This window comes from Saimiri boliviensis, chromosome 14 (assembly GCF_048565385.1).
Source record: "Saimiri boliviensis isolate mSaiBol1 chromosome 14, mSaiBol1.pri, whole genome shotgun sequence".
Lineage (NCBI taxonomy): Eukaryota > Metazoa > Chordata > Mammalia > Primates > Cebidae > Saimiri > Saimiri boliviensis.
The window spans coordinates 79,332,116-79,355,039 of NC_133462.1; the positions used below are offsets into that span (position 1 = coordinate 79,332,116).

General features: G+C 47.0%; 1 protein-coding gene across 2 annotated transcripts in view; it reads left to right on the plus strand.

Annotated features, from left to right (window-relative positions):
• The window catches only part of GALNT2 (polypeptide N-acetylgalactosaminyltransferase 2), a 211,323-nt gene that overhangs the window by 182,924 nt on the left and 5,475 nt on the right, over positions 1–22,924 (plus strand). For both annotated transcript variants that reach the window (XM_039464229.2, XM_074385310.1), the window contains exons 10-14: positions 233–336; positions 5,104–5,230; positions 12,697–12,789; positions 13,045–13,128; positions 15,249–15,375. In XM_039464229.2, coding sequence (XP_039320163.1) covers positions 233–336; positions 5,104–5,230; positions 12,697–12,789; positions 13,045–13,128; positions 15,249–15,375 — 535 coding nt within the window. The remainder of the gene's footprint in view (positions 1–232; positions 337–5,103; positions 5,231–12,696; positions 12,790–13,044; positions 13,129–15,248; positions 15,376–22,924) is intronic.

The window sequence follows — 22,924 nt, forward strand, 5'->3', positions numbered from 1 at the left end:
CACTGTGGGAACATCCAGGTGGGGCAGTGGGGGAGGCATTTGAAGGCAGCAGAGGTGAAGCCAAGAGAGAGGCCCCCGGGACACTGAGCGGAAAACAGGGGCGATGTGGCCGTTCTGAAGATCAGCTGATTGTTGGGGAATCAGGGCTTGGCCTTTCTGCAGGGGTGCTGGCAATCTAACCCTGACTTTGCCCTCTCCTCCCGCCCCCCCCCCCTTCTTTCTGCCTCTTTAGAACCCCCATGATTGCTGGCGGGCTGTTTGTGATGGATAAGTTCTATTTTGAAGCACTGGGGAAGTACGACATGATGATGGATGTGTGGGGAGGAGAGAATCTAGGTACGTACAAGCCTCAGACCTCCGGACAGGGAAGTGCCGGCTGGAAGCAACATTTAGAAGGCTTCAGAGTGACCGCTCACTGGGCTTACCCCACCCTTGCAAACGCATTTATAGCGTCCCTTTTGCTCTTGAAAGTCTCTTAGGTTAGGCATTCAGATGTGCCTCCCTAAGTTAGAGTGAAGGACGCTAGAAAACAGATAGTCTTTGAAGGGAAATGCAGACTCTTTCAAGTCATCTGAACCCAAGCATTTGGAACGCAGGCTTGCAAAAACAGAGGGAGATAGTCCAGGAGCCAGGAGTCATGCTTAGTGGTGGGGAGTGGAAAATGAACCCCGAGGGCTGGTGGGATCGACTGAATTGAAATCATGAAACTCCGATGGGGCAGGGAGGCCTTGGCACTGAATCCCTTCTTGACTGCCTTTGTGAATGGTTCTCATGTGGTTTTTGTTGTTGTTTGTTTTTGAAAACCCCATGCAAATAATTTTTACCTGGGTTGGGGCACAGTGAGATTTTACACATTGTGGCCTACATTGGTAGCCTTATATTTACTGCATAAAACATGAAAAGATTTTTTTTTTTTTTTTTTAGGATTTGTGGTGGCAGAGTTCTTGTTTTTTGCTTCTTTCAATTAAAGCCCTTTGTTTTAAATGCTTGGCATTCTGAATGAATTCTCCCGGGCCATTGCATGTTGTTAATGTACATTAGTCCTTGGGTGAGTGTACCCTGGAGGACAGAGCACGAGGAAAGACGAAAAACAGGCCACTCATTTTAGTAGTTTTTACTGTAATAGAGACTTTGAAAGTTTTTGTTACTTTAAAAGACTAGCCTAACCTCTTGTTTTTCCATTGTTTTATAAGGTTAAAGTCAGTGGTAACATCTCATCTTTGAGGATTTCTTTGCCTTGGTTTGATGTTGAGAGCTTCTTTAGGCTCAATAACTATACTGCGCGAGTGGAGGGACCATGGATCAAACTCCTTTGGGTTTTTTTTTTTTTTAAATAGTACATTAACCTCTAGGGAAAGCTTGGGTTGAAGTCATTTGAGTACAAAAGGCTTCAGAATTGTTAACCCTCTAAGGAGAGTTCTGAGTCACCCTATTCCATGGGTATCCCCTAATGGTTTAGTGGAAATCCAGCTGGCCAGGGTTGCCCAGCAGGACAGCATATCACGTAGGCGGCCATTTCTCAAAAACTGTCTGGTTTTCAGAAGTGTGCATGCTATTACCTGAAAGCATGGATTAGGCAAATGAGACATCAGCCAGCATTCTGAGTCATCAGGTAGGAAGAGTGTTGATTTACATATCTAGGGAGGCATTCACCCAGAGATTAGAAGGGAGGATTCGTTTTAAGGAGCTCGTTTATTGTGGTTTGGTGTTTGTATTTATGATGTAGCTGTGCCTAGGAGTTCTAGGGCTTGAGCGGTTCAGGTTGGGGTGAAGGTGAACCCTGAAAGGAGGGGCATGTCTCTGCCCAGCAAGGCTGGGGTGTCTTCCCTCCATGACGGGCTCTCCTACGTTACACTAAGGACTTGGACTCCCAGTGAGGTTCCACAGACCCACGGGTTTCCATGTGAGAAGGCCATGCCATGCGCATTTCTCTCTCTCCTTAGCACTGCTCTGGCTTCTGCTTCTGGGGGCTGTGTACACTACTGGCTGCTGCCAGCCTGAGGGTGCGCATTGGGAGAGGTGTGTGGTACCGAGAGGTCCGAGTAAGATCCAAAACCACCTCCTCAGCGTGTGCCCCACCGTAATGGCTAGAGCTTCTCATTTTTCTAACTAATCATGTAAGTCCTTATGTCATCTAAGCAATTAAAAAGGAGGACCAAGAACCTAACCCTTAGCTCTAAAGACGGGGTGAGGCTCCTTGGACGTAATCTGTGCTTCTCTACATCCCTGCAGTGCTAGGATGGTGCTAAGTACTTCCAGGGAATCGTCTATGCTTTCTTAGCAGAGTGTGGTCTGCAGAGGTCATCCATCTTGCCCAGGGTCTCAGAGCCAAATGTAAACACTAACTGCCCAATTAAAACGCCATTGAGTTTTGCTGAGTAATTATCCTAAAAGTTATAGGCCTCAAAGGAAATCAGCATTGAAGATAACTGTAGTTGTACTTAGCTTTGAAAATCTACAAAAGCCCTGGAAGGATCCCTTGTTGGCTTAACAGACTCCCCATAGAGAAGCCAAGGGGATTTCCTAGCCCTTGATTCTAAATCTTCTGGTGAGGCAAATGAATATTTAAATTTTATTTTCCGAAATACAGACAACTTCTTAAGTTGTGTTGGGAAAAGTAAAAAGTAAAGTCAGAAACCTTTCACTGCTTATGCTCAGGTGGCTGTAACCATATGTTTTCTATTACTGCAAGAGAGTTGCCTGTTAAAGTCCCACAACAGCTACATGGGTCACCCATTCCTAGTGAGTGAGGCATGAGTTTGCCGGACCCAAGTAGAAACTCATGGTGTTCTGACCCCTGTGTGGTATTTCCTGCCGTGTGACTGGCAGTCTGGGCGCCTGTTGCCATAACTAGGTTGACTGTCTGCAGGATTTAACATCAACTCACTTTATGGTCTGTGATGGTCCTACCCTATTTCTGATCAATGTGCATTGGTGACTGTGACTGCACACACTGTAGATTTTATATGTGTATATTTGTACTTCTTTTAATTGGTTAGTTGTCAGATAATAATTGTGTATATTCATGGTGGTACATAGTGATGTTTTAATACATAAAATGTATGGTGATCAGATCAAGGGAATTAGCATATCCATCATCTCAAACATGTATCGTGCCTTTGCGTTGGGAACATTCAGTATCCTCCTTCTGGTTATTTGAAACTATGTCATATATTACTGGTCCCTGGAGTCACCCTACAGGGCTGTAGAACGCAAACAGCACCCCTCCTCTCTAGCTGTAATTTTGTATCCTTGAAGAAATCCCTGTTCCTTCCTTCCCAGCCTCTACCATCCTTACACTTTTTACTTCTATGAGATCAACTTTTTTTAGCTTCCATGTGTGGGTGAAAACATGGTATTCAACTTTCTGTTCTTGTCTTATTTCACTGAATGTCCTGGGAACACTATTTAGCTATTTAAAAAAAATGAAGTCCTGTCATTCATAATAATTGTGTCCTGCCTCCCTAACATGTTCTTAGGGATCTAGATGATAGAGAGGAAAATTCTCTTTTCTATCATACAAACCTTGTGAAGAAAAACTGGGGATTTTTTTGCCTTTCAGAAAATCCTTAGTTTTTCTGTTTAATCTGTTTCTTGGATTCAGTCGGACCTCTGACTCCAGTCACTCACCTAATCAGTGGTGATAAGGGCAGGTGCCTGGTTGAAAGGTACCTTTGTGTCACAGAAGGAGCACCAGTCAGTCTAAGCTTCGACTGAGTTCCAAAGCCTAGGGCAGTCTGAATGTGTAAGTAGGCATGCGGAGGAGTGCCTAGCCCTACACATCGTATTCCTCCTGCAGGTCACTCCTTTGTTGAAGTAGGTGAACAGCAGCCTTCCCCAGGGAGCAGCCCTACCTGGGCCAGTTGATTACTGACTGGTATGAGTCTGTGAGCAGTGTGGAGATATCAGTCAGTTACTTGACTGTCCTTGGTCACTCCCATAGAACATAAGGTATAGTCTGTAAGTCCATAGTCCCTAAGTCCAAACTTCGCCAGGAGACTTGAGCCTGCTAATGCACAGGGACTTATAGTTTTGCCATTTGAGGGAAGAGATTATTTTCACCTGCATGGGAAAAGCCAAGATGCATCCTAGGGTTCAGTCTGTTAATAAGTTTTAGAGAAAGGTGGTATATATGGTTGTCTAGAATATCTAACAATAAAGCTTAATTGTAGATATTTATATACCTTCAGTGTTGCCTTTTCTCACAGTGTTGATACTAAGTGTTAAAACATGCACTCTGAATGAAGACACCCCCAGACAGGCTTTGTGTGAGCAGTATGGCTGTTTATTCACCTGGGTGCAGGTGGGCTGAGTCCAAAAATAGGGTCTGCGAAAGGCAGTGGGTTAGAAGTTGGTTTTATAGGTTTGGGGTGGGCAGTGGAAAGTTATAGAAGTTAACAGTTTAGGGCAGTGTTTTGCAAGCTGGGAGGGGGTCCTGGTATGCAGTCAAGGTCCAAGGTCAGTTACAAAGTCCAATGGCCTTATCAATTGGGGCAGGAATAAGGAACAATAGAGAATGTCTTAAGTAGGTGCCCTGTAGGGGTTGATCATTTCTTCCTCTTTTCATGGTCTTCGATTACCTCACATTTTCCAGGAACTCATCTCGAGTGTCTGTGCAGGTCACAGAGGTTAACATGGCTTCCATGGGACCATCAGTCGACCTGAAAGACCTTACGCTAAGCAAGGGCAAATACTTGTGAGTCAGCTAGTGAAGAATTCAGCACAAGTGTTTCGTCACTCAGTAGTTACGATGCTACTGGGATATACATGATCTTATGCCAGGAGGCCATTATATTTACAGTAGACCAAGAAGCATTCTTGTCTCAAAGTATCTAGTCACATCTAAAAACTATTTCCCCATGAACATTCTTTCTTGATTGTATCGTGATCCAGAGATCCAAGTATGTCAGACACCTCTCCTGTAGAGTTCTGCATCAGGTTCTGGAAAGAGGCAGGTCCTCATCAGGTCTCTTTCAGCAGTGCAGGGCATGGGAGCCCTGTGATGGGATGGTCGGGGGGCCTCTGCACCTGTTTGGCATGGCTGCTGTAGCAGAGCAGCGTCTCAGGCTCTGTCAGTCACCTGTGTTTTGTTTATCGTCTCAGAGATCTCGTTCCGCGTATGGCAGTGTGGTGGCAGCCTGGAGATCATCCCGTGCAGCCGTGTGGGACACGTGTTCCGGAAGCAGCACCCCTATACATTCCCGGGTGGCAGCGGCACTGTCTTTGCCCGGTAAGTAGTGAAAAGCTGAGCAGGGTTCAAAACGTTGCTGATCACCCTGAAGGCAGGACTTGACGTTGGGCTGTTTGAGGACGGATGTCCTTCAGTAGGTGTGGTGCATTCATGCGGTGGAATACCGCTTAGCAACTGAAAGATGTATGGTGCTGAGTGAGAGAAGCAGTTACATACACAGTTCCACTCATGTCACGGCCTTATAAACACGGATCTTGGCTGGGCACAGTGGCTCACACCTGTAATCCCCGCACTTTGGGAGGCCAGGGTGGGTGGATCACAGGATCAGGAGATTGAGACCATCCTGGCTAACATGGTGAAACCCCGTCTCTACTAAAAATACAAAAAATTAGGCAGGCATGGTGGCATGCCCCTGTAGTCCCAGATACTCAGGAGGCTGAGACCGGTGAATCACTTGAACCTGGGAGGCAGAGGTTGCAGTGAGCTGAGATTTCACCACTGCACTCCAGCCTGGGAAACAGAATGAGACTCTGTCTCAAAATACACACACACACACACCACCACCACCACCCCCCAGCCCCCCACCCTCCCTCTAGTGATGGGGGCCAGAACAGTGGTGACCAGAAGCTGGGATGGCAGGGAAGTGGGGAGTGTGACTGCAGAGGGCCAGCACCAGGGATATTTGGGGGAGGGATGGAGCTATTCCATCTCCTGGTTGTGGTGGTAGTTGCACAAATACTCATGTATGTGAAGAAGGCTCTCAGAACTGTACACCACCCCCCAAACATTATGGAAAAAATTTTTAAGAAGAATGTTCCTTTTATATATATGTGTGTGTGTGTGTGTGTGTGTGTGTGTGTACACACATAAAAAATTTTTAAGAAGAAAATTCATTTTATATATATATGTGTGTGTGTGTGTGTATACACACACATAAAACCATCTGAGGTACAATTAAAAGCAACATTGTCTTAGTCCATTGTATGCAGCTCTAACCAAATACCACCAACTGGGTAATTTAAAATGAACAGAAATTTATTGGTTCATAGTTCTGGAGGCTGAGAAGTCCAAGATCAAGGGGCTGGTGTCTGGGGAGGGCCTTCTTGAGGAGTCATTACATGGCAGGAGGGCAGCGAGCACAGGAAAGAGCAAGGGTGGCCAAATTCTCCCTTTTATGATAGCATCAATTCCACCCATAAAGGTGGAGCCCTCATGGCATAGTCACTTCCTAAAGGTCGCCTCTTAAAGGCCTCACCTCTTACGACTGTTACAATGGCGATTAAAGTTTAACATGAATTTTGGAGGGGACAAACATTCAAACCATAGCAGATACTAAAGTCAAGCTGTACTAACTTTGTATACCACAAGACATCATGATATAGAGACATGATTCTTGATAGACAGTAGATGTATTTTAGTAAACATGAAGATGCCAACTAAAGGACTTTCTGAAAGAATAGCAAATAGCCATTCTGCAATAGCAAATAGCCAAGTGTTCTCCTAGGGAATTCTCTTATATGCTAAAGGCAGAACAGTGTACAAGCCAGTCCTCAGGGAGATTGCCTTCTCTTGATTGTAGACAGTGAAACACACAGCTAAATAAGATAATTTCAAATAGTAATAAATGCTGTCAAGAAGGTAAAATGCAGTCATTTTATCTTCTTCACAGCATTTATTACTATTTGATTAGGACAGGCAGAAGGAGAGGTTTGCATGGTCGAGAGAATGCTTGAGGAGGTGATATGTGAGTTCAGACTTGAAAGGTGGGAGGAGGCCACTCTGGGACCCTGAGGAACTAGACTCCCTGCAGGAGGAACAGGTCCAGGCTGCTGAGGAAAGAGTGCATTTGGCATATCAGCAAAATGGAAGCCAAGGGTAACTGGAACCTAGAGAGTAAGAGGACAGTGCACAGGGGCAGAAGAGCTAGACAGGCCCAGGCCATGCACTTTTGCAGGTCATGGGAAACTTTGGATGTTACTTGATTCTGGAGGAAACCATTGGGGCTTTTCAGCAGGTGTCCGATGTCTGTTTTATGCTTTGGAAAGGTCCATGTGACTGCTGGGCAAAGTGGCAAGGAGGTGACACTGTGGTGAAACAATGGTACGAGTGTCCCCTCCACTCTTGGAGCCAGAAGCCAGGGGCCTATGAGCACTGTTGCGGTAGCCCAGGCAGAGATGTGATACAGTCATGCACCTATAACAGCATTTCAGTCAGTGGCAGTAGTCCCTTAAGATTCTAATATTATGTGTTTACTCTGCTTTTTCTGTGTTTAGATACACAAATGCTTACCACTGTGTTACAGTTTCCTCTAGTGTTCAGGACAGTCATGAGCTCTGCAAGTTTGTAGCCAAGAAGCAATATGCTGTACCATGCAGCCTAAGTGTGTAGTACACAAACCTAGGTTTGTGTAAGTACACTCTGTGATGTTCGCATGACAACAAAATTGCCTAAGAGTGCATTTTTCAGATTGTATCCCTGTCGTTAAGCAGCACATGGCTGTACCTGGAGCAGGTGTATAGCAGTGGAGATGGGTCAGATCCAGCTCCATGGTGAGGCAGGCAGTTGTTTACTAATAGGGTGACAGAGAGAAGGGAGGTAGAGCAGGGAATTAATTTAGGGTGATGCCTGGGAGCTTTTTACACAACTGTGCTGGTGTGCTGCCCCTACTGAAATAGGGAAAGCCTTCAGGTGGGTGTGGGTGTGGGCATGGAGATTGCTAGCTTATGTTTTATCTAATTTTTTTTTTTTTCTTGAGACAGAGTCTTGCTGTCGCCCAGGCTGGAGTGCAGTGGTGTGATCTCGGTTCACTGAAAACTCCACCTCCCGGGTTCAAGAGATTCTTCTGTCTCAGCCTCTGGAATAGCTGGGATCACAGGCATGTGCCACCATGCCTGGCTAATTTCAGTTTTTAGTAGAGACAGGGTTTCGCTATGTTAGTCAAGCTATTCTCGAACTCCTGACCTCAGGTGATTCAACCACGTTGGCCTCCCAGAGTGCTGGGATTACAGGCGTGAGCCACTGTGCTCAGCCATTTTTAAACTTTTTTAAAATGCAAATTATACAATACACATATTATACAGAAGTGAAATTATTAGCACGGGGAATCTGATTTCTGAAAAAACTTTTAATAGAAGCCAAAATAGCAATAGCAAATAATACTTCTGAACAAATTATCTTCTCTCAAAAAGTATGTTTCTTCACAAATGTCAAAACTTAATTTTTGTTCTTTATTAAAAACAAAAATATGATCTTATACTTTACAAAATCAAGTAAAAATATGCATATATGTGCTTTTTCCTGGGGCAACATGAGATTCTTTGTATAGACGTATCAAACACCCCACATCAACGCCATTGGTAGCTACCAGCAAACAGTGGATTTCAGAAAACAGTATGTTAAGGTACTCAAGACATTGCACTCTTTGTTAGAAGAGAAACTTTTTCAATTGTATTTCACTGCCCAGGAGCCTGTATTCTCGAGATTTGGAAAATAAGTTGACCCAGGGTTTCATTATTTTGGGGCTACATGGATCTGATTTAAAAGCCCTGCTGTGGGCCAGGCTCAGTGGCTTATGCCTGTGGTCCCAGCATTTTGGGAGGCCAAGGCAGGCAGATCACAAGGTCAAGAGTTCGAGACCAGCCTGGCCAACATGGTGAAATCCTGTCTCTAATAAGAATACAAAAATTACCAGGCATGGTGATGTGTGCCTGTAATCCCAGCTACTCAGGAGGCTGAGGCAAGAGAATCGCTTGAATCCAGGAGGCAGAAGTTGGAGTGAGCCAAGATCACGCTACTGCACTCCAGCCTGGGCAACAGAGCAAGACGCCCATCTCGGGAAAGAAAAAAAAAAAGCCCTGCTATTGACCTTTAGCCAGGCTGCCCTTTGTCTTAGTCAACTCATCTGAAAGATAAAGAAGTGGAATTATATGACTCTGTTTCTGAGATCTCTTTCCAGTTGCACATTCTCTTAATCTTTTATACAGGTTGAATATCTTTTATCTAAAATGCTTGAGACCAGAAATATTTCAGAGTTTTTATTTTTTCAGAATTTGGGATATTTACATGTACTACATAATGAGATATCTTGGGGGTGGGATCTAAGTCAAAATACAAAGTTAGCTTGTTATGTATATATACCCTCTACACATAGCCTGATACTACTTTAATACAATACTTTTCATAATTTTGTACATAAAACAAAGTTTGTGTACATTAAACCGTCAGAAAGCAAAGGCATCACTGCGACCCCCTCACTGGGTTCATCTTGCCCACTGCCCAGGTGAAGGTGACTTACCAAGATGGGAATTGCAATAGAGAAAGAGTTTAATTCACACAGAGCTGGCTAAGCTGGAGACTGGCACTTTATTACTTAAGTCACTCTCCCCCAAAATCTGGAGGCTAGGGTTTTTCAAGGATAATCTGGGGGGAGGTGGGGACTAGGGAATGGGTGCTGCTGATTGGATGGGGTGCAGTCATAGGCATGTGACAAATGGTTCCTGTATGTGCGAGTCTGCTTCTGGGTGGGTCCACAGGACCAGCTAGAGATCTGGATGGACTCATCAGAAGTACAGAAGCCTGAAAAGACATCACAAAAGGCCATTCTTAGGTTCTGCAATGGTGATGTTATCTGCAGGAGTAATTGGGGAAGTTGCAAATCTTGTGGCTAATTTATTAGTCCAACAAAGGCAGTCCGATACCCAGACAGTAAGAGGGTTTGTTTTGGGATAGAGCTGTTACCATCTTTGTTTTAAAGCTAAACTATAAACTAAGTTTCTCCCAAAGTTAGTTCTGCCTATGCCCAGGAATGAACAAGCACAGTTTAGACATTAGTAGTTAGATGGAGTCAGTCAGGTCAGATCCCTTAAACTGTCAGTTTTCTCATTGTTAATTTTTTTTTACAAAGGCAGTTTCATCACTATCTCATGTTGGTGCTCAGAAAGTTTTGGATGTTAGGGCATTTTGGATTAGGGATGCTCAACTTGTAATGTATGACATTTAATGTGTAAGTATTTTGCTGCCTAAATACTTGTAAATACCTGCAAAAGCAAGGAGGGCCTGGACAAAAGTGAGCCTCTCTAGGTGCCAGTGTATCTGCAACACCGAGAAGATTGTTTGTGGTAGGTACCAAATAAGTACCTGAATGAACCAGTAAATAAATGAAGAAAAGGAAGTAGCACTTAGTAGCACATGGAGGTCATTCTTTGAGGCTACCTAGATACCCTTTTCTGTTATGAAGACAGAAAAGAGTTGCTTTGCAATTAGGAATTTCTAAGTGATTTAATCACTTCAGAACGTGAGTGATTTGAAAACAGTGTGACTAGAATTCATAAAACCTTTAAACCATTAAGGCTGGAAGGAACCTAGGACATTCTTAAATCCTTTCTTGTCCCTCTTGGGGAAATCCAGGTGCCAGATGTTATAAGTATTTAAGTTAAAAACTGGTTAAAAACTGACTAGGTGTAGGTTAAGGCATAGGTCACTTAGCAAGACCCCAAAACCCCACTAAGAATACTTAGTGGCTCTTCTGAGAAATGATATGTATAATCCAACATCCCTCAGCACTTTAAGTACTCATTGTTGAATCTATATATTCTTTAATAGCAAAAATTCATCAGTCTCATCACCAAACTGATTGTGCCATAGCACTCTCATAATTTGATGAATTCATCTGTCAGTATCTGTCCCTGTCTCTGTCTGTCTGTCTCTCTCTCTCTCTCTCTCTCTCTCTCTCTCTCTCTCTCTCTCATTTGCTCACTGGCTCTCCTTCTGCCTCTACATACATATCCACTATGTGCAATTCTGCAAACCTTTATTTTCTCACAAGTCCAGGACATCATTTATGTCAACATATAAGATACACACTCACGTTTTTAGTGGTCACAGAATATTCCATTTGATTCCTTCCTCATATTGAGACATATGGTTTCTCTCTTTTTTTGCTATTATAAGCGAAGCTGAAGTGAGCGTATTTTCACGTGTATATTTCATTCCTAGTTGATTGTTTCCTTGAGATAAATTTCTAGAAGTAGCGCTGCTGGGTTAGAGAATGAGTGCATTCATATTGTCTTATCTGTCTGTCGGATGGCAATGAAGTAACAGTCCATATCCCACTTTACTAAAATAATAAATTATATACATCACCTTATATGAAAGATACAGGCCCCATACAGAAATTACTTTAATAATGGCAGCTCAGATCAGTTGAAAAGTCACCATTTTAAGGAGTTATTTTAAAAGGCAAGCATTGCCTTCTAACTGTGTTTCTTTTGGAAGAACATAATGCCTTCTATATGGGGCTCTTAAGGAAGCCTAGCTACCTATATCTTGAAGTGGGAACCCACCTTGTAGCTGAGACCAGAATATAATAGCAAAGAGGTTTGCTGTGTGCATGTTCCTTCATGAATGCTTTCAAATAATTTTTGGCAAGACTTGCTGCTGATACCTATGCAGATGGTAGTCTTTAATGCATGTCAGACATTCAAGAGTAGCTTGTCCCAGGGGCTGTATTTATGGCAAATCATGGTTCTCTCCATGAGAATTAAGCACATGGTTTTCTTTCCTTCTAGAAAAGCCTACTGCACTGCACACAGACACGGGGGACATGGGGCATGGAACTACCACCCCTTTCTATCACTATTTCTAGTCCAAATATGGCAGTCTCTTTGCTCAGCCCTGCAGAAAAGAAAGTAATTTTCCCAGGAACTCTTTTTTTTTTTTTTGAGACAGAGTCCTGCTCTTTCGCCCAGGCTGGAGTGCAATGGTGCAATCTTGGCTCACTGCAACCTCTGACTCCTGGGTTTTAAGCAGTTCTCTTGCCTCAGCCACCCAAGTAACTGGGATTATAGGCAACCACCACAACAACTGGCTAATTTTTTTTTTTTTTTTTTTTTTTTTTGAGGAGACGGGGTTTCTCCACGTTGGCCAGGCTGGTCTCAAACTCCTGACCTCAGGTGATCCGCCCACCTCGGCCTCCCAAAGTGCTGGGATTACAGGCGTGAGCCACCATGCTTGGCCCCCAGGAACTCTTATGTAGTCTGCACTTTTGCACAGAGCTGTCTGGTAGTGCCATAGCCATGACAGGAAAGGCCATGGCACCCAGGATCTCCTGGCTGCTCCCTGTGGCCCCAGCCCTGTGTGGACATGTGATGTGCGAACTGTTACAGAGTAACCTTCTTTTGCCCTTCTTTGTGATACAGCCCCCAGTCCTTTCTTTAAAATACCTACTTGTGCTGCCATTTCAACTTTGCCTTTTGCTTTTTGACTGTCTGCATGACAAGAAAGCCATTCCAATAGTTCAGTCAGCACCCGCTGAGGCTGGCTCCCCACAGATCCGGCTCGGGGTGCCAGTGGGGCCAGCCCATCCTCTGCCGTGTGCTATGATCCCAGCTGGAGCTGCTGCACAGCCAGAGGGAGCCGCCTCAGTCACACTCCAGCAGATAGGTGCAAATGGACTGATGCAGACAGAAAGCAAGCAAATCACACCTCAAGATTTATTTTCTTTGTAGCAACACCCGCCGGGCAGCAGAGGTCTGGATGGATGAATACAAAAATTTCTATTACGCAGCAGTGCCTTCTGCCAGAAACGTTCCTTATGGAAAGTAAGTGGCAGCCCTGCCTTCTCACATTTACTGGGGATTCTTGGGGTGTGGGGGTGGGAGGTAAGGGGCTGCCACCGGGGTTGAGAAGCTACCCAGGTGCCAAGGCGGGAAGGGGTTGTGGGCACAGGGGCATGAACAGTCCACACCACACCACCTGCTCCAACCCTGTTTCTCCTCGGCAGATTTTCAAGTTTGATATAGAAAGCCCATCTATTCCTAAAATTTATAAAGGAACCTTATTTCTCTCTTCTCCAGTATTCAGAGCAGACTGGAACTTAGGAAGAAACTTAGCTGCAAGCCTTTCAAATGGTACCTTGAAAATGTCTATCCAGAGTTAAGGTAAGTGCCCAGGGATCTGGGGTTTCACTTTGTAAGAGCTTAGAAGCCAGTAAGGCCAGAGAAGCAGCAGAGGGGAAATGGAGGTTGCACAGCAGGCATGAGGCTGGGTGCCTGGGCCCAGTGAGAGCCTGTGGTCTCACCCCGTGGTGTGGACCTGAGAATCTGCTCCCTGCGTCGGCCTGCTGCTTTCTGTCCTGCAGAGCTAGCTGCCTTCCATGCTTCACAGTCGCAGAGGCAATCCGGGCTTCACTTTATTTTTGGCTTGTTCCCCACTGGTAAGGTGATGGGCTGGGTGACCCAGAGGACTAGTGTCTGACAGGCTCTTCGAGTGACTGGGAGAGATCCCAGCCTCCACAAGTGTGTGCTGTCTGCACCCAACCCCCCAAGGCCGAGTGCCTTCGCCCACTCTGATCTGCAGCGCTCACCCTTGCTTCTCCTGTGGGCCCGCAGGTAACGGCCCCAGCTAGGCTTGGAGCACGGGGACCTGACCACGTGCCTCCCTCCTCCCAGCTGGGTTAATCACATGTGAAACAGGAGTAATAATGCCACTGCCCTGCGTTCCTCTGAGGATTCATGACAAAAATACCTTCCCGTGCATTATTTCCACACCCGGCCTCTTGGTTTAAGTGAATATGAGCTCCCCTTCCAGAGGGACCCGCTGATAACCTCATGAGAAAACCTATAGATCCACTGGGGTGGTGGAACCATCTGCACTTCGTCTTCTTAAAGGGACTGTCAGGCAGGTCATGCCTTAATGTGGCACATTCCTTATTCCAAATATTCCCAGAGCATTTTACAGCAGCTCACATATCTCCAGCTCAGTGCCTGCGCACGCCAGGCTTGCCATCATTATCTTTCCGCTAACAGCTCCTTCCCAGCCCTTGGCACGGAGATTTGTTGGACAGTTAGGTAATGCAGGCTCTCTGCGATGCTCCTGCATGCTCACTTGGCTCTTTGGAACTGTTTCCTCTGCTTTTCAAGTAACATGCGAGGCGCAGGTGGCCCATGCCCCCCAGGAGGAGAACAGGAGAGAACACAACGTCCTCCTCCCTCGGATCCCTGCCACACAGCACAACTTTTGCTGGGGATTAAGAGCACGATGGTCCCCGGTGGGAGACTGCTGGCCATCATCTCTCCACCAGCCAAAGAGGGGCTTCACTGCAGTGGATTTTAGCCCAACCATGGCACTCACTTTGCTTTTTCAGTCACGGTTAACTGAAAAAGCCGTCTGCTTGGCAGATGAGAGTTCCAAATAGAGTAACATTAAGTGCAGTTTCTCACAGAGGCCACCCGTGGTTTGTAGTGATGCTGGGCCCTGCACCCACTGAAGACCACATCTCAGGCACTGAGCATCATCCCAGCTGGCAAAGCTACTTCCCCTGCCTGTGTGGGGTGAGGGAGACACCAGCCTTGTGTTTTGTATCTGTACTATCACCGCTATTTACTGAGTGCTTCCTATGAGCCAGGCACGAGGCCACATGCTTTACACGAAATGTTTTACATAACACTTGTTGCAGACCTGGGTAGCTGGTACCATACCAAAGCGCAAATCAGGCTTCAGAGAAATTGAGTCTTACCTGAAAGATCACACAGCCAGCACCTGGCAGAGGTGGACTGAGGTTCGGATCTGGTTCTGAAGCACATTGTTCTTCCTGTGGCTGTGGCTTTCATCACATCAGGCCACGTGACAAGTCCACTCACCTTTCCTATCTTTACTGGATAAAGGTCACATCCTAAGAGTATTGGAAAGTTCAAGGCAACAGAATCTGACCACATTGATTTTCTAAATGACTTCCAGTAGGGCTAACATTGAAGAGTACCAGGAGCTTTTCCTTCCTTTCAAAAAAAAAAAAAAAAAAAAAAAAAGTCCTGATATGGAATATAAAGAATACATCCCCAGCATACAGTCTTAAAGTGTTAAAGTGTTGGAAGTCCGGAGCCTGGAAGAAATGCTGTGTCCCTGACCTACATTGCCTGTGGTGGAAAGGGGCACGATGCCTGGTCACTGGGCAATTCTCTTATTCCTGCCACCTATCGTGAAGCCACAGACCAAGGGGGTTGGTGGATGGTAGCTGGTGGTCATGTTCATTTAAGCAGGTGATTCTCACGTTGTTTTTCAGGGTTCCAGACCATCAGGATATAGCTTTTGGAGCCTTGCAGCAGGGAACTAACTGCCTCGACACTTTGGGACACTTTGCTGATGGTGTGGTTGGAGTTTATGAATGTCACAATGCTGGGGGAAACCAGGTATGTGCATGGGGAAGCCAGGTCACCTGCAGGCTCAGAAAGAACGGGAGTCGGGGGTCCTAAGGTTAGACGTCCCCTTTCTTCTGGGATGGGTGATGTCTGTGAGGAAGCGCCTGGCTCCTGCTGGCCACAGCCTCTTTGGCAGCCTGCCCCAGGGCCAGATAGGATGTCACACACTTTGACTGATGCATCAGCTCTGTCATCAGCTTTGGACCAGGCTCTCTGCTGCAGTGGCAAGAGTGCGCTGGTCACAGTTGCTGTGGCAGGGCCTTGGTCTCCTTCCTGCCAGCTCTGTCCTCTCAGCCATGTTCTCTCACCCCCAAAGCACCCGTTCTGCCTCTACATCTGGCCCCAGAACATGATGTCTGCACCTGCCTGGTGTCCCTCTTTAACAGTTTCTTAAATGTGGGCACTAAGGCAGCTGCTAGTGGTAGCCCCTGCCTGTTGGATAATAATAGCTTAACATTGAAGATACTCAGTATTAGCTGCTTCAGTTGGACACATTCACACCTTTTTCAAAGGCATAAAAACCCACTACCCTCTCCTGTCATCACAAAGGAGAGACAAAATGAAGGCTTGATGGGTGCAGCTGAGACTTCTGATTCTAAAAACAATTTTCCCATGAGATAATAACAGGGATTGGATAAAATGTGAGCTTCATGCACAAAAGGGCTTGGGTGATTCTGTGTACTCTTACCCCTTCCTGAAAACTTGCCAGGCACCAAGAAAGCCTGCAGTTTTTAAAAGGGCACTTTAACTCTGTATATGTATCCTAAATGTATTGATTCCCTAACTTTCCTTAACTGAAAGTATTTTTGAAAGTGGGTACACACCTTTGTGTAAATCTGGGTGCTCCTCCCATGTGAGTGTCCAGGCAGAACGCAATCCCCAAATACCTTGACTCCTTTATTCACTTGGTGATGTGGTTTTAGCAGTTACTTGCGATGGCCTGGACATCCTAAATTAGAAAAGACAGGGGAACCTGCCTGCCTGGGGCTTGACTGAGCCAGTCCCCATCCAGCAGAGGGCATGGGGCAAGTAGCCAGGGACTGCCCCAGTTTCCCCTAAATCTCCAGCCCCAGACCCCTTAACTAGAAGATACTTGGCTTTGATGAGTTAGAAAATAAGAGTAGAAAATAAAATATTCTCATGTGGTTTTGATGGAGTTGATCCTGCATTCTCTGTATCAGCGTCAGCAGTCTCAATGATTTGGAATAGCTCAATGTGATACTGTGTTTGGGTAGGAGCCGATGGGTCAGGTTTGCTGACAGGTGTGAGTATGCTTCCAGTGAGTGCCTGTGCACATGACACACACACACACACACACACCCCACCCCACCCCCAGTACATATCTCGTCACATTCTCACATACCAGCTATCTTCTCATGATGCCCAGGTTCATTCCCCTTCTTTTATGCACACACATCTAGACGCAGGTGCTGCTGCTTTTTTCTTTTTCTCTGTTACTCAGATACAGAGCTTGTTTGTTTCATGTACATGACTTCATATCATTGGTCTCTGTCCTTTTGACAAATATTGATGGAGGGTCTTCTACTTGGCGGTACTGTTTTGCTAGAGAAAGGGATTAGAAGGCAAACAAAGCAATCCCTTGCCTTCAAGAAACACAGTTTAGCGGAGGAGCCTCTGTGGGTCATGAAGCAGAGGCCACAGAGGCACCCACTCACCTCTGCTGTCCAGGCGGCTATGCCTCCTGCCATTCTGGCTACCATCGCCTCCATGTTTAATCACTGGGCTGATCCCTCTGCCACGTGGCAGGACTGCATGCCACTTCCAGGCTCCCAGGCCCTGGCCTCTGTGTGTAGCCTCTAGGCTGTGAGAACACTCCCCAGGGAGCAGGCTGCAGGTGTGGGCACGCGTACAAGCCAGCCGTTGGCTGTAGCCTAATGGACCAGTTGTAGGAATTTCACACTGTAGCAGGTGGACCCCATGGGTACTCATCCCGGCCCAGCCAATGTCAGGAGTCACCTGGAGGGAGGAACCCATACAGAGGGAGGGAAGAACAAAGAGAGTAGAAGGTGACGCTGGTGAAAGGAGGAGGAGCCAGTTAGTATTGGGTGAGCAGGCAGAGGCGTAGGGGAAGGTGCCATCCCTACCGTGTCCCTGCCTCTGTGTCCTTGTAGCTCTTCCATCCAAGACCCTGTCATTAACTGTGTTCTTAGTCACTGCTGGGAAGCAGGGGGCCCAGAGGACTCACTCAGAGGCCATGCAGGGTGCCGTGCGGCGCTGCTGTGGTTCCCACTGTGGTCCAGGTATGATTGGAGGAGGCGTCTCCTAGGCTGTGTTCCTTCTACATTGATCACAGTGCATTTCTTCCCACGGTTTGGGCTTCATTTCTGAGGTGTGGAAAGCAGTGAGCATAGGGAGAGCTGTTTTCTGTGTTTCCATCTAGAACCATAGTGAAAGTCGACCGAAATGCCCTCAGAAAAGTGGAGTTCGTGAGGAAGGAGGAAACGATGGGTCTTATTCCCAGCAAGCTGGGTTTCATCTAAGCCGGAAAGATGGTGCTTCAGGGCTTGGTCACACAGCATTAATGCAGATTTCACCAAATGCAGAAATGTGGATAATTCATGTGGGGCTGGGCGAAGCCTCCCTCTGGTCTGTGGATGACAGAACAGAGCAGGTGCCCGTCCAGGTTCCGTACGATCTGGGTGTGGAGCCTCTAGTGATTCCTGGTTGGCCTCACCATCATGTTTAATTGCTGGAGTTCCCTCTGTTACTCTGCAGTGTTCTGATGATTCAGGGAAGGTTGGAGAGGTCAGCCCTTTCTGTGTGTCAGCACCTCTCCTGGAAAGCCACACACCTTATGCTGCAGCACATTCAACAGAAGCATGTGTCCAGGCCCCGCTCGAGGGAGTTGGTCATCAGAGTCTCTAGCCCCAGCTTCATCCCCCTTGTGTCAGTCAGCCTCTGTGACTGGCTCACCCGCTCAGCATTGCGCCTTAATTACTGCACAGCTAGTAACACCAGACGGAGTCCAGGCCCTGTGGAGGCGGCAGGTCTGCGGGAACCAGACTTCGCCCATGCAGCTGCTGCCTGTGACCGCCCTCACCTGCCCCCTGGAGGACGGCCTGTATCCCACCTTCAGGGCTGTGGCCCCCGATCCTGCCCAGTAGAGGGGCCCCAGGATTCCTCTCTGCAGTCTGGGTGCTGAGCAGAGGCACACTGCTGAGGGCAGCTACAGCGCAGACCTTTGACACAGAACCCCTGCTCCTCACCTCTGCACGGACTTCAGGGGTCAGCAAAGGGCTGTGCCAAGGACTCAACAAGATTGGATCTGCAGGGCACTTCTCCCACTCTGCTTGTGCTTTTCCTTTTTGCTATCATGCAGCCATTACTGTTCTCACACACAGTAATAAGTGTGAGTTCATAATATTTAAGAAATAAATATGTCTCTTCCTTTCCAGCAATAAGTGCTAGCTCTCCACCCACTCTCAGTCCCTCTCTGATGGCTGCATACTGGGATTTACAGAGAACTTTTTTTTTTTTTTTTTTTTTTTTTTTGAGACCGAGTTTTGCTGTCAGCCAGGCTGGAGTGCAGTGGTTCAGTTTCGGCTCACTGCTACCTCTGCCTCCGGGTTCAAGCAATTCTCCTGCCTCAGCCTCCCAAGTAGCAGCAATTACAGGCACGCACCACCACACGTGGCTAATTTTTTTATTTTTAGTAGAGACGGGGTTTCACTGTGTTGGCCAGGCTGATCTCAAACTCCTGACCTCAAGTGATCCACCTGCCTTGGCCTCCCAAAGTGCTGGGGTTACAGGCATGAGCCACTACACCTGGCCTGCCCGAGAACTTTTGCAAAATGCTGATGCCAGGTGCTGTGCCCAGAGAGCCTGATCTAATTTGTCTAGGGTCAGAAGGCACAGATCTTTAAGAGCTACCAAGTGATCCTAAATGAGGATTTGGCCTGGTGCAGTGGCACACACCTGTAGTTTCAGCATTTTAGAAGGTCAAGGTAGGAGGGTTACTTGAGGCCAGGAATTCAAAACCGGGCTGGACAACATAGGGAGCCTCCGTCTCTACAAAAAAAAAAAAAAAAAAAAAGCCAGGTGTGATGGCCTGTGCCTGTAGTCCAGGCTACTCGGGAGGCCGAGATGGGAGGACTGCTAAAGCCTAAGAGGTCAAGCCTGTCATGAACCAGAATTGCACCACTGCACTCCAGCCTGAACAGCAGAGTGAGACCATGTTTCTAAAATAATATCAAATAAATTAGGGCCGGTCGTGGTGGCTCTCCCCTATAATCCCAGCACTTTGGGTGGCCGAGGCAGGTGACTCACACGATCCGGAAGTCAAGACCAGCCTGGACAAAATGGTAAAACCTCGTCTCTGCTAAAATACAAAAATTATCTGGGCATGGTTACGGGTGCCTGTAATCCCAGCTACTCAGGAGGCTGAGGCAGAATTGCCTGAACCTGGGAGGTGGACGTTGCAGTGAGCCAAGATCACGCCACCGTGCTTCAGCCGGCGCAGGAGCGTGAGACTCCGTCTCAAATAAATAAAAATTTTAAAAGATAAATCAGGAGGTGAGGTGCAAGGGTTTTCTAGTGGAAAGATGGTCACATCAGCAGATGTGATGTGATGTGAGACAGCATGACATGATGATGTTGCACACTCAGCTGGGAGCACCTTCTCCCTGGGCCCGTCTGAGGCCGGTGGGCTGCTGTCTAATCAGTGCTCGCCCACAGAACCATGTGCTACGATGGGGCTGCTCTAGATCTGCCATTCAGTTTATCAGTCGCATTGTGCCAGCTGGGCACTTGAAGTATGACTAGTGTGAATTAAAAGTTTCATTTCATTTCATTCTGATGAATCTAAATGTAAATGGCCCCGTATGCCCTGTGGCTAGCCCATTAGACAGTGCGGCTCAGATGTTCCAGCTCACAAACCCACTGTACATGAGTCCTCCCTGAACTGACAGAAAGGGATGCTTTTTTGCATAGTGTGTGACACGGACAAGAAATGAAAGGGTAATAATATTTCCCAACTGAAAATAAGGCCCGGTGCTTTGGAAAACTGAGGTTTGTTATCTGGTTTCCGGCTGAGCCTTGGCAGACACACAGGAAATGAGAAAATTAATGGCCCTGCCTTTTAAGAGTGGCAGCTCAAAAAAGCATTTCTTAAATATTTATGAACTTTATTTTACAAATTCAGATAATTGAAATGCAGCAGAAAAACAAAACGGCAACTAGCTCTGTTGTTTGCCCAGCTGAATTAGCGTTTCTGCAATCCAGCCTAAAGTCTGCTTTAGTCATTAGGTACACAGTAGCAAGGAGGGTGTAGAAACATTCAGACGTGCTCTTTAACTGGGTGTCAGCAGAGCCTCCAGCCTCCGCCAACACCTGCTGCCAAGGACAGTGTGGAACCCTTCTCCATACCAGCCCTCGTCCCCTCGCTCAGGACTGTCCTCTTCACCGTGAGTGGGTGTCTCTGTGTGCCATAGTTTCACACGTCCTGGTGGTATCCCCAGCACCTGTTGAGTGAGTGTAGGGACAGAACGATGTGCTTCTTCCTGGCCCTCTCCATCCTGAACGCCATCTGCATATGGGAAACACACACGGCTTCCTCTCTGTACTCCACACCTCCAATACTGCTGTGACCCAGTGAACAGGAGAAAACAGACTGCTTCTCCTCCTTTATACTCACACAAAACTTCTCACCTCTGACACCAGCTCTGTGGGCTTTTCCCCCCACACCAAGTAGTTCTCCAATTCTCGAATCCTCTGCAGACACTAACTGTCCTACGCATCAATTCCATTCTGACAGTGTCTACCCAGAGTTAGCACAGACCCCATGGGTTAAGGGCTTCATCCCACAAGATGCTCCCACTTCAGATGCCAGTCACAAGTCCAGGTTGTCACCTGTGCTGCTGTCTGACTGTGAATCAGGGCTGCCACCACCTTGCCTTGGGTTCATTCATTTGCAACAGCAGTTCATAGAACTCAGGGAAACAGTTTACTTACTGATTTACCTGTTTATTATAAAAGACTGCAAGCCAGGAGGAGCCAGAAGGAAGGGATGCATAGCGCATGGTGTAGGGATGGGTGCCAGAGCATCCATGCCCTCTCCAGGTGTCCGGCACCCATCCTGGAGTGCAGGGACTTGGACAGAGGCCTCATCACGTGGGCATGATCTCCAGCTCCTCTCCCCTTCTGGAGGATGGGGTGGCGGGGGACTGAGAGTTCCAAGCTTCTCATCGTGGCCTGGTCTTTTCTGGTGACCAGCCCCATCCAGGAGCCCATTAGAGTTGCCTCGTTAGAACAAAAGACACTCCCATCACCTGAGAAATTCCAAGGTATAGGAGCCGTCTGTCTGGAACCAGGGTCAAAGACCAAACACTGGAATGAAAGATGCTCCTGAAAGCCCTGTGGCTCAGGAAATGACAAGGGTTTTAGGAGCCTTGTATTTGTGCCAGAAACAGGGGCAAAGACCAAATAATTATTTTTACGATGTCACACTGTCCTAGAGTATGGGTGATATGGAGTGCCTATGGGTGCTTGGAAGAGCCGGCTGAAACTCATCCGTGTGGAAAGACAGCATCATAGAATGTTGGCATTCAACTCAGGGTTGGGTGGCCTTCCCTAGAGAACACAGCTGGCAGGGGTGGGTGGGTCAGGGCTCCCTGCACTCCGTGTTTGGGATGCTGTGGTGCACAGGCCAAGCAGGTGCTTCTACTCGTAGGACTCTGCAGAGCCTTTAATAGACCGTGAATTTCCGAGAAGTAAACGCAGCACAAAGTCTGTTTCCCAAATTTATTTGACCTAGAATCCATTTTTCATAGCATTCCTCACGGAGTAGAATATGAGGAACGCTAATTAAAAGGTGAGAAAATGGAAGTCCTGGGAAGTAAACAGGCTTGCCCAAGTCTCCCACGTATTAGGGGAGGAGGAGGTCTTCAGACAGGTGAAGGTCACTTCTCCTAGACTGGCGTCCGCGCCTCTGTTTCCCCTCTACTGATGCTGAGAACTGGAGATGGTGCAGTCCACCAGGAGACAGAGTCTTGGTCTGTCCCCCAGGCTGGAGTGCAGTGGCACAGTCACAGCTCACTGCAGCCTTGACATCACAGGTTCAAGCGATCCTTCCACCGCAGCCTCCCACGTAGCTGGGACCACAGAAGTGCACTGCCACACCTGGCCAACTTATTTTTTTATTTTGAGTACAAACGAGGCCTCTCTGTGTTGCCTAGGCTGATCTCGAACTCCTGGCCTTATGCATTTCTCCCGCCTTGGCCCCCAAAGTGCAGGCATTATAGGCCTGAGCCACCATACCCAGCTGAATCTTCAGCTTTTAATGTTCTTCTAATGACAGACTATTTGTTCCAAGACGATGTAGATACTAGACAGTGAGGCTTTCTTAAAGAAAGCCTCTCTTTCTGAGAATTGAAAAAAGATAAAGTGTCCTTCATAGCATATAATAGTGCCTGAGGTTGCAGAGATATTTGTGTGTCTTTCATTTTCCCCACTAGAAAGTGAGCCCGGCTCTGTGAGAGCACCTGTTTCATGCGGGTGTGCAGCAGGTAGTCATGGGACAGAC